The 16,036-nt window shown below is 40.4% G+C and overlaps 2 protein-coding genes across 6 annotated transcripts in view; one reads left to right on the forward strand and one right to left on the reverse strand.

The window, feature by feature from the left end:
• HADHB (hydroxyacyl-CoA dehydrogenase trifunctional multienzyme complex subunit beta) overlaps window positions 1-9,754 on the reverse strand; it is a 33,387-nt gene extending 23,633 nt beyond the window's left edge. The window contains exons 1-3 of one of the 5 annotated variants that reach the window (XM_037528391.2): window positions 9,655-9,754; window positions 3,237-3,311; window positions 3,082-3,126 (exon numbers count right to left, since the gene is read on the reverse strand). In XM_037528391.2, the coding sequence (XP_037384288.1) occupies window positions 3,082-3,126; window positions 3,237-3,303 (112 nt within the window). In that variant the 5' untranslated portion in view covers window positions 3,304-3,311; window positions 9,655-9,754. Of the gene's footprint in view, window positions 1-3,081; window positions 3,127-3,236; window positions 3,312-9,125; window positions 9,319-9,383; window positions 9,494-9,543; window positions 9,568-9,654 lie in introns of those variants that run through there. The other 4 variants (XM_037528393.2, XM_037528392.2, XM_054701262.1 and 1 more) reach the window with 4 other exon arrangements.
• A 194-nt stretch (window positions 9,755-9,948) lies between these two features.
• Window positions 9,949-16,036, forward strand: part of HADHA (hydroxyacyl-CoA dehydrogenase trifunctional multienzyme complex subunit alpha) — a 30,073-nt gene continuing 23,985 nt past the window's right edge. The window contains exons 1-4 of the mRNA XM_037528394.2: window positions 9,949-10,089; window positions 14,732-14,773; window positions 14,869-14,939; window positions 15,549-15,682. Of these exons, the coding sequence (XP_037384291.1) occupies window positions 10,023-10,089; window positions 14,732-14,773; window positions 14,869-14,939; window positions 15,549-15,682 (314 nt within the window). The 5' untranslated portion in view covers window positions 9,949-10,022. The remainder of the gene's footprint in view (window positions 10,090-14,731; window positions 14,774-14,868; window positions 14,940-15,548; window positions 15,683-16,036) is intronic.

Genomic DNA, 16,036 nt, shown 5'->3' on the forward strand with positions numbered 1-16,036 from the left:
TATCTACAACCAACTTAAAGGAAATAGTAGCCAGAACTAAGAGTCTAGATGAAATGGGGTTCAAAGATTATCCTGGCAGCTCTACTGGAGATTTGTTGGTGAAGGAAGCAGGGAGATAAACAAAGAGATTGTTGCAAACTCAAACATGTGGTGCTAAAAGTCAGAATAAACGGGGGCCTCCCTGGTGGTCTAGGGGTTAAGTCTCAGGGCTATCACCGCTGTGGCCTAAGTTCCATCCCCAGCCAGGGAGCTACCCACATCGTGCAACAGACCTCTCCTGTCTCACCTACTGCTCCCCTCAGCAGTGTATTTCAGTCAAGCCGCCTGTTCTGCTCCCCACTCTGTCTCTGGTGAATCCTCTCACCAACCCCCGCAAACCTCTGGGCTATACCCCAGTTCTTCTACAAAATAAATCAATCTTAAAAAAAAAAAAAAGGTCAGAATAAAGAGAGTCTCAGTGTGAGTGGAAAGGAAGGGATCAATACCAATACAAAAAATTTTATAATGGAAGACTTAGTGACCAAATGTGGAAAGAAAGGAAAACAGGGTTATAAAGGAAGTGTAGAGACTAAGATAAGAAAACCAAGTCACTGTACACAGAATTAAGATCTGGTTTCAGGGCCTCCCCGGTGGCGCAGCGGTTGAGCGCTGGGTTGCGAAGCTGCCCGCGGCCTCTGCGGCGCCGGTTCGATCCCCGGCTGCTCCCCGGCCACCGGAGGAGGATCCCACATGGTGCGCAGACCCCTCCTGCCACCCGCTGCTCCCCTCAGCAGTGTACTTCAGTCCTTCTGCCTACTCTGCTCCCCACTCTGGCTCTGGTGAATTCTCTCACCCTCCCGCGCTTCTGACTGTACCCAGTGCATGTATAAACAAAACAAACAAACAAATATAATTAATAAATAAATAAACATGCCTCTATTTAAAAAAAAAAAAAAGTTTAAAAAAAAAAAAAAGATCTGGTTTCAGAAGAAAGATGACCTCATTTTTAGACAAGCTAATTTTAAGGTGGAGAGACATCCAAGTGGATCTATGCATCTGACAGGTAGCAAGAGATCGAAAACTAAACTTCTGGGGAGAAGTGAGGTGTAGATGGAATAGCACAGAGATATCTGAAGTTTAGATTATAGAAGAAAAGCAGAGAAATATTTTATAATGCCTGTCCATCCACTGCCTCCTCAAAAGGAAGCTGCTATGCTTACAGTCCCTGCTAAAGGGCCAGAGATACCATGTCCCGAAACCAACAGACAAAATAATAATCAAGTACAGGATGGCCCTGGACCATAAACAGATAACCAGTAGGGAAATAATACCAAAGTCAGAGTCTCTGTCTTAGGAATTGAAGCAAAGAAGCATGAGAATCAGGACAGAACAGTAAAGTAGAGTATCATGGAGAACATGATGGTCAAAAGTTTCAATACTCACGGAGAACAAGGACTGAAAAAAAGACCACTAAACTTGGAGATTTGCAGACTACATGAAAAGGATAAAATATATGTGTGCATATATATACAGATCCCCTTGAATCATGGAAAATTTCCATCAGGCACTTATATTTTCAGTCCATCAGCTGACTGAAAACATCAAGAAATCCTGTATCTCTCTGTTCTAATTCCTTCGTTCAAAAGGCTCTGCCAAGCAAGGACAGTCATATGAACTTCAAGAGAAATTAGTTATAAAGTTATTGCCACCTAAACCCTGCTCAGAACAGGCACATGCCACCCTCCTCTCCTCATCAGCTGCCCTCTGTCTTATGATGCGTCTTTGTGCACAACATCAGCATCAGTGTCAACACAAGTCACTTGGAGGACAGCATGAGACACTCGGTGTTAGAAAAGAATTAAGTTTCACCAGATGGGGAGACAAAAACATTGAGTATACTAAAGGAGAATACTCTAAACTTTTGAATGCTTTCCCTTTGTATTCAGTGTGACCTTCTCCCATTTGGCAAGAATTAGGTTTTTGTGTAACTGCAAAGCAAAGCCCTGGGTTAACATAGGAATTAGGGGAAAGGTGAAATAAGACAGTAAGGAAATGTTCATTGTAAGGTTAATACAAATCAATATTCCAATTAGAATTTAGCGACCACAGGGAATATACATGGAACAAGAAACTTCTCTCAGTGGGATTAAGCAACATATCTCTAAGACTATACTAAATGTAAAATCATCTTCACTTATATTGAGCTTATAGTCTTCAAACTGCTTTGAGATAGCTTCATAACTACTTGAGGTTTTTAGACAAGAAAACTAAAGCACAGGGAAGTGCCTTAGTAAAGTGACCAGTACAAGGTGATACTGCATAGCAAGGAAGAATCGGTATAGAGCAGAGGTCATATGAATCCTGGTAAGGTGCTTTTTCTAATGAGTTATTAAGCAAGTAGAAATACAACAACAGAATCAAAAACAGAAGTCACAGATCAGCCAATAAAGGACCTGGTTAAGGAGAATAAAGGTATGAATTTGTCAAGGTGTTTTCAGCAATGACCAGTCAAGATACATACTTACAGAATTTCCACAAAAGTAAGTAATCCACAGTGAAGAATTCCAATTTACTGGGTTTACTGAGGATCTAAACGACCATATAAAAATCAACAATTTCCTTACTTTTCTTTTCATACTGACTAAACAATCTTCTCTTATTAACTAGTTCCCTAGTCACCCCTATTTCAGGAACAGGTCCTCTTTTATGTGGAACAAGAAGATATCCATAAACAGAAGCTAATCTCTAATTGCAAATTTTAAAAGTTAACTCTTGGCTCCAGAATAGTCTCCACAGTGTAAGCTAATCATCCCCAAGACTGACAGCCTTGGGGTGAATAAACTGACCAGCAAGGCTCCAGGAAACTCCATGACTCCCCCAGGTTCCAAATGCCAGAAGCAACCTCTTACCACATCCTTGAGCCTAACCCCACATCATATGATATCATTACTAACTGGCTCTACATATTTTTAATTTGAAGGCAATGGTAATATTCATGTTGCTTATAAGGGGAAAGCAAATTAGTTTTAGTTTTTATTCAGAATTCACAGATCTAGAATCTAACATTTAAATTAGAAAGGTTTATTTTACAAATTACTGTACCTGGGGCAGCTCGTAGATGGGAAGAAGAGCTCAGAGGTCTTATAGCTGAAAAACAAAATAAAGTGTTTTTAAACATCAATCTAATTCAAAGTCTATGTAAGATGCTTACAAACCCAAATCTAATCTTTAAAAAAGAAAGAATAAATTAAACTTACAAAATCTCAGGGCCCATTTTGATGTAGTGGGAAAACTTTTAAAAGTGTAAGTCAAGATGGAAGTCATTCTGAAATCTAAAAACAAAAGAATAAAAATATGTCCTAGGTTATTTGAACAATTCATGACTTATAATCTATGATCTCTGATAACTTCATCCACAGCTACTACAAGACACTATAAAATTTAGTGTATTACCAATTATTCCTGCTCTAGTTTTTTTTTTTAAAGATTAATTTATTTATTTATATAAGCACTGGGTATAGTCAGAAGCACGGGAGGGTGAAAGAATTCACCAGAGCCAGAGCGGGGAACAGAACAGGCAGACTGGCAAAATACACTGCTGAGGGGAGCATCAGGCACGGCAGGAGAGGTCTGCGAGCCATGTGGGACCCTCGCCAGCAGCCGGGGATCAAACTGGCACTGCAGAGGCTGTGGGCAGCTTCACAGCCCAGCGCTCAACCACTGCGCCACCAGGGGAGGCCCATCCTGCTCCAGTATTATCATGGCTACAATGACATGGCTTTCAGAGTGTGCAAATCAATGTTCTAACCATTAACTCATCTAATCCCCACAATAACCTATGGAGTAGGTATGATTATGACACCCTATATAAAGGGATGACAAAACTGAAAGACTAGACCAACATCCCATAGCCACTAGGTGCAGAGTTGGGATTTGAAGCCTGATTCACAGCTCCAGGGTTTGTGCTCTTCTCTAGGGTGACAGGAGTAGGACTGCTGGGTGTGGTCATGAAGCCACCAATGTTAATTTCCTGATTTTGAAGGTTATATTATGATCATGCAGACTGCCTTGTGGAATGTTTGTATTTGAAGAGAATGTACACTAAGCAATGAGTTTCTACAAATCAGTAAGAAAATAATGACAAAGGCTATGACACACATGTATTTGGAAATATAAATGGCCCTAAAATATATGAAGAGATGTCCAATCTCATTCATAAAAGAAATGCACATTCTAACCATAGAGAGACTCTATTTTGACCTGTCAAATTGTCAAAGATTCAGTTTTGATCAACATTGTGTAGGTCAGAGTATGCAGAGTCAGGCATCTCATATACAGATGCTGAGAGGGTAAACTGGTGTAATCACTATGGAAGGCAATTTGGCAATTAACTATCAAAACTATAACTACACCTAACTTTTGAGACAGTAAATCCAATTCCATGAATTTACTTCATGGATATTAGGACATAACCTATGATATTGATGCTTGTAATAGCAAAAGATTAAAACAACCAATAAATAGAGACTTGGTTAAGTAATCCATGCTATAATCACTCAATGGCATACACAGCTATAAAAGGCAGCAGTTACACCAATACTGAATCATTTCTAAGTCATATTATTAAAGTGAAAAAAAGCAAGGTGCAATCATTGAGGTTAAAATGGAAAAATAATATATAATTTCCTTGTATCTGTACAAATTCTCCCTGGAAGCAGAAATAAGATGTTAAAAATAAAGATTAGCTGAACAGAAGGAAACCAAGTATCAGGGAATAAGGAAGACTTGCCATTGTACATATTTTACAATTTCTCAATTTTGAAACATGTTTTAACTTAAAAAAAAAATAAAGAAGAATAACATGGCAAGACATGCCTCTGAAGGCTGTGGTAGCCTGTACCCAAGGTGGCCCCAATTAACTTCTACCTCTTGGTATTCATATTCTTGTAAAAACTCTCGCCCACTGTATCACAGTTGGGTCTGCAAAAACAAACAAAAAAATATGTCTGAAGTGCTCATATGTCACTTTCACGATTAGGCTCTAATAGATACTGCAGCTTCCATCTTGGTCTCTCCTTCACCCTGGGGGAAGCCAGACAGCACATCTTAAGCAACAGTACATGGTCAGGAACTGACGTCTACAGCCAACAACCACGTGAGTGAGGTTGTAAGTGGATAAGCTGGAAGCTTGCCTCCAGTGCTGGCAAGTTTTCAGATGTCTGCAGCCCTCGCCAACATTCTGACTGCAACTTCATGAAAAATCTAAGTCAGAACAACCCAGCTAAGTCAGCTATTCCTAACCCCCAAAAACTACATGAGATAACACTGTTTTAAACCACTAAATTTGAGGATAATTTGTTATACAGTAATGTATAATATGAAAGCTTTGCTTAACTTGCATCTTCATTGGCTAAAAAGATGTTTTGTAGTTTCAAGAAAGAAAAAAAAGAATTACATTTTCCAAATAAGTGGACTGGAAAGAGAGAGAGGGAATCCAAGCTCTAGGCTCCCTGCCCAGGGATATTCAAAGAAATATGGTAAGGGAAACACAACTGGGCCTTGAGATGGACACCACTGTTTCCAGAGGCTACATATGTAACCTAAGACTGGGATACAAATTCCCTTAAGTTCATCTTGAAATAAAATTCATAAAAAAAGTCAAGAAAATGTTGATAAGGAAACTTTGCTCTAACAGGTATCAAAAATTTCTATAAATCACCAGTAATAAATAGTGCAATTCTGGTACAAAAAAAAAAATGATACTAATCAACAGAACAGGATATACCAAGTTCAGAATTTGTATACACATCTGCATATGAGTTAAGTATGTAATAAAGACAACATTACAAATAAGCAGGAGAAAGATGAATTATTCAATAGATTTGTTGGGGAAACGGTTAACCATTTGGAAAAAAATTTAGATCCATAACTCGCACCATAAGTGCAAATAAGTTCCAGATGGATTACTCTATACAGTGTATACATAGATATAAAAGTACTAGGAGAAGCTATTAGAGAGTATTTCTGTAACTTGAAATGCGGAAAGGCATCAACCCAAACATGTGGCACAAAACCCAAAGGCCATAGCAGAAAAGAATAACAAAAAGATCTGATTTTTGAAAGTTTATACTATCTACACAGCAAACGATACTAAAATAAAGTTAAAAGGCAAATAAATTCATAGAAATATTTCTAACATGTAAAACAAAGGGTAAATACCTATAATCCATAAAGAACTTCTAGAAATTTCAGGAAAAAGAGAAACAATTTGTAATGGAATCTGTTTTTCACCCCAATGTTCAATTTGCTCCCTAATGTAGTTATCATATGTGGTTTACCTAGCATTGAATCCAACACAACTTTAGCGTTGGTTTTTTTTTCTTCCAACTTTAGGGTTTAAACTAACCAGAGTAATTGCATTCTCTGCCAAGACCAGAGGCTCAGGTAACTGAGATCTAGAACAACCATGCATGGTATTCCCTTGATCACTGGTACTGATTTAAGGATGGTATATATGACAAGCCTTCTGCTTGGAAGTCTAAAATATAAATTTCTTCCTTCTGAAGTTTGGCACAGCTATAACAGTTTGCAAACATGAAAAAAGCTCACCTAAAGATAGAGCTGATGCCAAAAGAGACTAGACAAGGATCTCAGAAAAACTAGAACCCTGACTGTATCATATCTGAAACCCAGATTGGTTGTGCTTTTCCATTCTGTGAGTCCAAGCTCTAGACTCAAATTCCTTTGTCAATTTGAGTAGAATTTTCTATTATTTGCAACCAAAAGGTTTTCCTGACACATGAACAAAAGGTCAAATGAGAAATTAAAATGTCAAATAACCAGAATTTTAAATATTCAACTTCAATTTAAAAAATAAAATAAGGTATCATTTTGCGATTATCAGAAAATATTAAAAATGTGATTAATATACAATTCTAATAGGAATAAATCTAACTAAATAGGCAATTACATATACAGTGGATAGAAGTACATCTGTTAAGGCCTTTTTGGAAGGCGGTTTTTAGTTATCAAAATTTGAATTCTGAATTTCTGAGCCCAGCAATTCTTCTTAATGGTCTTTAACCTATAGAAATATTCAAGATGTATGTGTAGTATACATCGATCTCTAGCCTACAGAAATACTCAAAATGTTCATTGCAGCTTTGGTTACATTTGTGGAAAACAGGAACTAATCTAAATGCACATCAACAGAAAATGGTTAAATAAATTATAGCACAAACTTACCATGAATTACTGTTTGGCAATTTGGAACAAAATAAAACATACTGCCACACATGTATATACTGGCATAGAAAGATGTCCACTATATTAAATGAAAAAGCAAGGTGCAGGACAGTATAGTTAATAAGATTCTATTTTATGATAGAAAGAGAGAAAACAAGGAAAGAACATAAAGTGAGTATATACATGGAAGGGATACAGAGGGGTTTTCATTTTATATTCTTCTGCCTTCTTATTTTTACAATCAGCATTTTATTCTATAACTCTAGTTTTATTAAAATGTATGTATATTAATATCTTATTTATACAAATATATAAAAATGCATCAACAATGCATCAACAATGTCCAGAAAAATACATAGCAAAATGTTAATAGTAATTATCTCTGGGTACTAAGAATATAGATAAATTTATTTTTAGACTTATTTGTAGTTTCTGGAAAAAAAATATATATATATTCCTTAAAAATTAATCATTAATGAAAAGTAGAGAGAGATTTGAAAACAAGAACAAAGCAAACTACCCTAAAGGAGTTTGCTCTACGTTTTAGGAAGCAGAAATTTTGACTCAAGGATTTGGAAGCTTGGAGACTCTAGGGCAGGGTAAACTTGAGTAGGGTATGGAACTCTAAAAGATGTATGAAGTTGCAAGCACCCAGGAGCAAGGGGAAGGAAGAAGGAGCTAGGGGCTAAGCAAGACGCAACAGTTCTAAAAACTCATTACAATATCATTAAGACACAATGTAATGGTTAAAAGAGAGTAGATTTTAAAGCCAGACTGCCTAAATCCAAATCCTGACTTCATCCTTGTTACATGACCTTAAGCAAGTGACTTAACCGTTCTCTGCTCTTGGACCCTCATCTATAAAATGTAGATTAATTCCAGTACCTACCTCAAAGGATTGTTGTGAGGAATAACTACATTAATATATGTGAAGCACTCAGAACAGTACCTGATACATAATAAGGATAATACATGTGTTTGCATTAATAGAGGGTATAAATGTACTTTGTTTCCTTCTATTTAAGTACGAAAGTGTCCAGTATCAAAGAAATATTGCAGTTGTCCTGTCTTGATGGAATTTACAATTCAGTTGAGTGTACAGGGAAGGAAAAGGTGAGGAGCCAAAAGGATGATCTAAATTAAGGGTTAGCAAATGATCTAAGTTAAGGGTTAGCAAACTACAATCCTTGGGCCTCTACCTAACAATAGCTATTACATTTTTAAAGAGGTGTAGGGCAAAGCAAAGAATAAATGACAAAGATCAAAGTGGGTTTACAAAGCCTGAACTATTTATCTGGTCATTTAGAGAAAAAGTTCGCCACCGTGAATTCACAAAGTAGGTGCACGGGAAAGCATGATGCGGGCAGGCGGCAAGCTCTAAACTAAAAATCTTATGATTTGGAGGACCTTTGTATGGCATCAAGAATCCTTTTCACAAATTAATAGATCATTAGTCATCTGGTTTCTGCTTAGAGTGCTCACAATGACGGAGGACTCACTACTTGACTTGAACTTTAAACAGAAAGAAGCCTCTCTCTTTTCAACTCCTCATTACAGTGCCAACTTCTCCCCCTTCCTGCTGTCTCTCTTTCTGAAGTCAAACACTGGTGTATAGACTCAGATTTAGGTCCGAATCCCGGCTTTGCCCCTTCCGAGAAGACCTGCATAAGCTCACCCCATCTCCCAAACCTCATCTAGAAAACACAAATAATTTTGACATTGTGATAATTCGGTGAGATGGACTGAAAATGCCTAGAGGGCCCTCAACATTACTTCCTTTTGCAATCAATTCCCTTATTCGAGAACTCAACAGCATCCTTCCTGCCCCAAAACAGTTATGGTTGAGCGCAGAGATCCTGACTAGAAATCAGGACCGTGGGCTCTAGTACCGCTTCTCCCACCTGTGGCCGTGGGTGAACTCACTCTCTCTGACTCACGGGCTTCACCCAGCAAATGAAGAGAAGGACTGACGAGATGACCGCCCCGGTCCCTTTAGGACTAGAAAATCCTCTGGAAGAAACGGGCTCTCCGAGCAGGACGGAGGACGTGCCAGCCCCTCCTACACCCCAGTCCCCAACGGCCGCAGGGCCAAGGCCCACCCTGGGCAGCAGGAATGGGGTAACCCTCCGGCCCAGCTCTAAATCTCTGCGGTCGCTGACCTGGCTACAGGTAAAACAACAGCAAACGCCACAACGCGAGCCAGGCTAAGCCAACACCCCACAGGCCAACAGCCGGGGTGACAGCCCCAGACGGGGGAGGCCGCTGACCCGAGGGACAGCGCGACGCGACCGCCTCGCTCGCCCGGCTCGGGGGACCCACCCCGGCGCTTCCTTCCGCTCCTGGAACTCGGCGGGCCCGGGCGCGGCCGCGGCCGCCGGCACCGCCGCAGCGGGTGGGGAGGGCGTGGGGAGGAAAGCCTCCCGGCCTCACCTCAGGTCCCGTCCTCGCGGCTGCGGCTGCCGGCAAAGTTGGGGTCCAAGTGACAAGACTCGTTGGGCCTCGGGGCGGGTCCTGCCGGGGAAGGCCCCCTCAGGCCCGGCCGCGGAGTCTCGGGCTGCCCGCCGGCCGCCTGACTGGAAGTCCCAGCTCCCCGCCCCGCCTCGGCGGGCCTCGGCCCTCCCCGGGGGCCGGAGTCTCCCGGCCGCGACCCGGAAGCGCCGGGGCCCGCGGCGACGCCGCCCGGGAATTTCAGTCAGGCGGTAGGTGGCCGCCTGTGCGGGGCCGGCGCAGAAGAAGAAAAGCCCTCGGCCCGGCCGCCCCCGCTGGCGGCGCTCACCACTTTCGTCCTCCCGCTCAAGATGGTGGCCTCGCGGGCAATCGGCAGTCTCGGCCGCTTCACTGCTTCCAGGACGCTTCGCTGCCGAGGTGAGGCCGGGCTGAGGGCGCCCCGATCCCCGGGCACGACGCCTGCGGAGAGCCGAGGGGCCTCGACCGCGCGTGTCCCGGCCCCGCGGCCTCCCCGCCCCTCGCGGGGACCCGGCCCCGACCGCGGGGGGTGCTGCTCCCGGGCCGAGGCTGCTGCGCCCCGGCGCGGGGGCTGGACTCCGGCTCCCTCCACCCCGGCCCGGCGGCGGGTTAGTTCGCGAGTCGGAGCCCGGTCCAGTCTCCGGGGCTCCTCTGGACTGACGCCCTCGCGCTGTCTTGGGGGAGCGCCTCGGGCCCGGCCTCCTGGTCGGGAGGCCCTGAGGACCGAGGCTGACCTGGCTGTCAGGTGTTCGCGGCTCCCCAGTGCCGGGCCCGCAGCAGCCGCCTTACACGCTTCTTGGATGAAATTAACCAGCTTTGCAACCTGCCACTCCCGACTCCTTCCCTATAAATCATTTTACATTTGTATTGAAAAGCAACTCCTGTCCTTTCAGTATTCGCGGAGTGGATGTATGGTGTGTTAAGGTTCACGCGGAGAGTCTGCAGCTTGCTAAAAGAGACTTACAAAATAGGCAAATTCCTGTGTCTTAAGGAATAAAATATTTTTAAGAAGTATTTCGAATCTTGTTGGTGACGATACGCGCGGTCAATTTACGCTGGCTTTTTCTTTTTTCCTTTTCAAATTGGCAAAGAGTTAAGGTGGGTGATGGTAGAAAATCAAGGATGTTTTTCCATTTCATCTGTAAGGTGAAATGGCGACTTTTTATTGTATGTTGTTAGCGCCGGTTGCTTAATCAGAAATTAATATGCCTTTCTCCTCCTGAACCTCTGGGGCAGTGTGTTCTTTTCAGGCAGGTGCCTGGCAGCTTTATTTTAAGGGATCGGTTTTGGATAATTGAATCTTTTTTGCTTTCTTGACCAGTTTTTTTCTTGTCAGGACTCTTGTATGTCTGTGCACCACTGATGATACTTCAGAACATTGAAGTGTTATAAAATTGGGAAAAGAGAATGAACGAAAATGAATCACCCATTCTCTTACCACTCATACATACTGTTAGTATTTGGTCATGTTACTTTTTAGTTTTGTTTCCTGTTTGCCCCCTGTATGGCTCAACACTTTAAAAAAAAATTAAATGTATTATTTTTTAACTTTCCTAGAGTTGGTTTTTAAGTACTTCTTACAGATTAGCAGGTGATCTGACACTGAACCAGGAGTCAGGTCTCACGGTTTCTATCCACTAGTTGTGTGACTTTGGATACACTTTCAGCGGGCTTTATTTCTCTCATCTGTAAAATGAATTATTGAGACTATGGATTTTCTTTAACATGAAAAGTAGTATGACAAACCAATAAAAAGCATTTAATGGGGAGTCTAACTTCTGGGTTTAAATCTGACTCTGCTTTTTACCCTCTGGTGACCTTGGGCAATCAATTTCTGTATTTTTTTTCTCATTTGAAATGGGGGTTAATACCACCTTTTTAATTCTAATGGAGTGTTTCATGGAGTAAGTGCTCAGTGTAAACATGAAGTATTAACTTTTTCTAGCCCTGAAGAACTATGATTTCTGTATATCTGAGGATTTTTTAAAGTAATATTTACATTTTACACATACAATTAAAAAATACAAGCTTAGTTTTCCTTTTTTTTTTAAAGATTTATTTTTATTTATTTATACAAGCACTGGGTACAGTCAGAAGCGTGGGAGGGTGAGAGAATTCACCAGAGCCAGAGCGGGGAGCAGAGCAGGCAGAAGGACCAAGGTACACTGCTGAGGGGAGCAGAGGGCGGCAGGAGAGGTCTGCGCGCCATGTGGGACCCGCCTCTGGTGGCCCGGGAGCAGCCGGGAATCGAACCGGCAATGCAGAGGCTGCGGGCAGCTTCGCAAGCCAGCGCTCAACCGCTGCGCCACCGGGGAGGCCCAGTTTTCCTTTTTTTATATAGAAACATATACATGTAAATATATACGCTGCATTGTTTTCATCAGTAAGAATATGTGGCTCATTATGATTATTGTCCCTTTAAAAAAAAAATGTCTAGACAATGAATTTAAAATTACCTGCACACCTGAATTGACATTTAGACTCAACAGATTAGTCCTTTACCCTGAAAGGCGTTTATCTTTACCCTGTCTAAGGCATTGCCCAACATTAGATGAGATCATGACATTTATTGCTAGGTGTGTTAAAATCTCTTGAAACTGATTTGTAATTCTTGAAGTTTTAATCCATTCATGTTCTGAGATTGCTATAATTCTGAATACTGTCAAATGAAAATGATACATTGATCAAATATCTTGTTTAATTTACACTCTTTTAAATTTAAATTCCTAATTAAGTAGTAAAATTATTTCATGGGAAATGAATTAGAGGCAAATACCTTAGTAGATGATGTATATTTAAATTTGACTCTCATTTCCTTATTTCTATCCCTTTCCACAGAGTTGAATTTTGAGAAAGCTGTTGGTTGTTAAAACCAGAGTAACATTTCATATTTGAATTTGTGTCAGCATAATCTCTTTCTATCCTCCCCCTCCATGGGTCTTGAAAGTTATTTTCAAGAGTTAAATTGTTAAAAATGACTAAAAAGTGGGAGAAAGGTCTCTCTCTTTTGCTGGCACAGTAAATATAGGCTAAAGTTCATCCAACGGCTCTAAAGTAAGCTCTCCTGAGTAGCAGCAAGGCTAGAATCCAAAAGCACATCTACTTTATGCTCCAACTTGATTTCGTTTACATTGTTTTGGAGTTGTTTTTTTTTTTTTCCAAATATGTTGTACGTTTACTGATTTTTCTCTTTGTTATTTGTTTTGTTGATTTAAAGGAGAGCTTTTATGTCTGTGTGTATAGAAGAGGTAGGTTAATGGATAAGAGTTTCAAATGACTTAAACTGTAAGCTAATGAGTGCCAACTTGTCTCAGATATTTGGTTTTTAAAATTGCAGTGCATGCAGGGGCCTCCCTGGTGGCTCAGGCAGTTGAGTGCAGCGCTGTGAAGCTGTCCACAGCCTCTGCAGTGCCGGTTCAATCCCCGCCAGCCTTGGAGCAACCCACATGGCGAGCAGACCTCTCCTGTCTCACCCACTGCTCCCCTCAGCAGTGTATCTCGTCCATCTGCCTGTTCTGTACCCCGCTCTGTCTCTGGTGAATCCTCTCACCCTTCTGCACATCTGGCCTGTACCCCGCTTCTTTTTTAAATAAAATAAATCTTTTAAAAAAAAAATTGCAGTGCATGCCCAAATGCCCTCCCCTCAGCTTTTGCTCGTTTATGCTTTGGTATTTATCTTCTAACATACTTATTTACATACTTAGGTTTCTTGGGTTTTAACTGTCTTTTCACCCCATCCCCTCCACCCTGCATTCCCAGTCAGTCCATTCCCACTCTGATCCACTTTATTCTGTTCTAGCTAGAATTATCTATTCCCTGGCTCCCTCCCAACTGGAGTTTCTACTTTATAGGCAAACTCCTTTTTATTACAAGCCTGTTTTTACCTTTTCATTTATTACTACTGAGCAGAAACTGATTCTTCCCAGATAGCATAGCCCCTGCTACCTTAGGATATAAGCACACAAAGGGATTTTTGTCTTTCTGTTCATACCAAGTACCCAGATGTACTCCTAGTACCTAGAAACGTGCATGGCAATTGGAGGCCACAATTAAGGTCTATTGAATGAATGACCATAAGATGATATTAGAAGAGATTACAATTTAGTCAGGGAAAACATCTGTTACAGATGCTAGAATGATTAGAAAACAAAACAGTAATAATAAAAGATCAAAATTTGAGCAGAGATGGGAAAGATCGTTGTGGATGCAATCTCAAGATGATACTGGGGGAACCACTGGGGACATGATACAGATAAAAGGGAGGAAGAGTGGTGAGTACAGATGACAGAGATTAAAGATGATGGAAAAGCAGAGAAGGGAAGTCTCTCATTAGTGAAGTAGAGGCAGTGGGATTGAGGCCTTCTATGGTAATTTACCTTGGTGTAGCACTTTGGCTTACAAGTATTTTTATAATCATTACATCACTTTTATTTCTGTCTTTAAAGAACACTGAAATGCACTAAGAGACTTGCTCCTGGTCATAGAACTAGTAAATGATAAACTTGATGGCAGAACCCAAGTCTTGACTCTCAGGCCCTTTGCTCTAAGATAAGTGGTTAGGATTGCCTGAAAAAGAAATATAGACAGAACCAGAGAGCACTCAGCTCTGGTTTTGATGCCATTTACAGTGTTCTTTTTACAGTAATATGTTGCTTAGACTTTCAAACCAGTATAAAACTGCTATTTTCTGTGCCTTTTTCTGACCCTTCCTTAAAGAATTGGGTAGAAAGGGTAGAAAGAAAGGTGAAGAAAACATTCCCACTTGCAACCTTAATTCCCTTTTGCCATATAACCTGACATAGTTGCTGAGAACGTGATATTTGTGGGACGCCATTCTTCTGTCTAGTATCTAGTATTCAGATAATCAGATGACCCAATAATTGAAATGAAAAAGATAGGGTAGTAGTCTCAATGACCTAGAATACATTGCTCTAATTTTTTTTTGTTGTTTGTTTATACCAGTTTCAGCTCTGTTATATATAATAGGTACTGCAGAGATTCTTATTTTGTAAAATAATTTTGAAATACCTTTTTCTTACAGGTTACATTTGCCGCAGCTTTACAGGATCCTCTGCTTTGCGGGGTAAGTTTAGTTTTTCATTGACATGCTTGCACATTGCTTTTTAGATTTACCTAGCAATAAATATGTTTACAAATAAATGTTTCTTTTCTTTTTAGCTAGAACCCATATTAACTATGCAGTCAAAGGGGATGTGGCAGTTGTTCGAATTAACTCACCCAATTCAAAGGTACATAATTTAATGTGCAGTTTATTTCTACTAACTACATTCTTGAATCCAGTCCAAATAATAAATAAGTTCACCAACCTGCCAATAATTTTATTATATGACCTTATTATTTTGATGGAGTTTGACAACTTGCCCAAGGAAGCCAGTTTTCTGAAGCAGAGGTCCTTGTTAACCTTAGTTGTCAGATTAATATCAAGGGTTAATAACATTAGCGTTTTGTTACAATGTAGAATGAGGAGGTAATGTATTAGATGAGAACCAAAATACAATCTTTGTTTATAACTAATGTTATACAGATTTTCCCCATGCCAATAAATGTTTGTAGACTTATTTATAGCTTGCATATGCTTCAGACTCTGAGGAATGTGACCCTGAGTTCCTCCTTTCAGTAGAACTATTTTTAAAAAGAGGTGTGCTTACAGTTGACCAAGCTGCCTGAACAGAATGCTCATGGAGTTGGATTTTTTTCCTCTACCCCCCTTTCTTCTAAGAGTGTATTTCTGCTGGATAAACATATTTCCTACAATCACACATTGTACTACACCTGCTACTTCAAATTTAAACCCTCAGAGATATATATGGATGTATATATGTATTTCCCTTTGGCAGGTAAATACTCTGAATAAAGAACTGCAGTCAGAGTTTGTAGAAGTAATGAATGAAATCTGGTCTAGTGATCAAATCAGAAGTGCTGTGCTTATCTCATCAAAGCCAGGATGCTTCATTGCAGGTGCAGATATCAAGTAAGTTTTCCAACATTTGAAGTCATTTTTTATCTTGACTAATAATATTCTTCTTAGACCTAGTTATTCTCCTTTTAAATAAATTCTCGGAAGTTTTTTTTTTTTTAATTTACATGAGTATGAGGAAATTGATAAAAGTAGAAGTGCTTGTTTCTTAAGCCATGTAAGACTAAATACAGCATTTCCTTAAAGAAGTTGAACACGGTTCAAGGAAGAATTTGATTAGAATTTTTAAAATATTATAAAATTAAGCCAACTACGAGATGCCTATTTTTGGCCCATCAAACCAACAAACATTAAAAAATTTGAAAATATCATGTTGCCAAGGACTTGGGGAAATGAGAAATATATTTA

The sequence above is a fragment of the Talpa occidentalis genome, unplaced genomic scaffold (assembly GCF_014898055.3).
Source record: "Talpa occidentalis isolate TD23 unplaced genomic scaffold, MPIMG_talOcc4v2.1 talOcc4.5, whole genome shotgun sequence".
In the NCBI taxonomy this organism is placed as follows: Eukaryota; Metazoa; Chordata; class Mammalia; order Eulipotyphla; family Talpidae; genus Talpa; species Talpa occidentalis.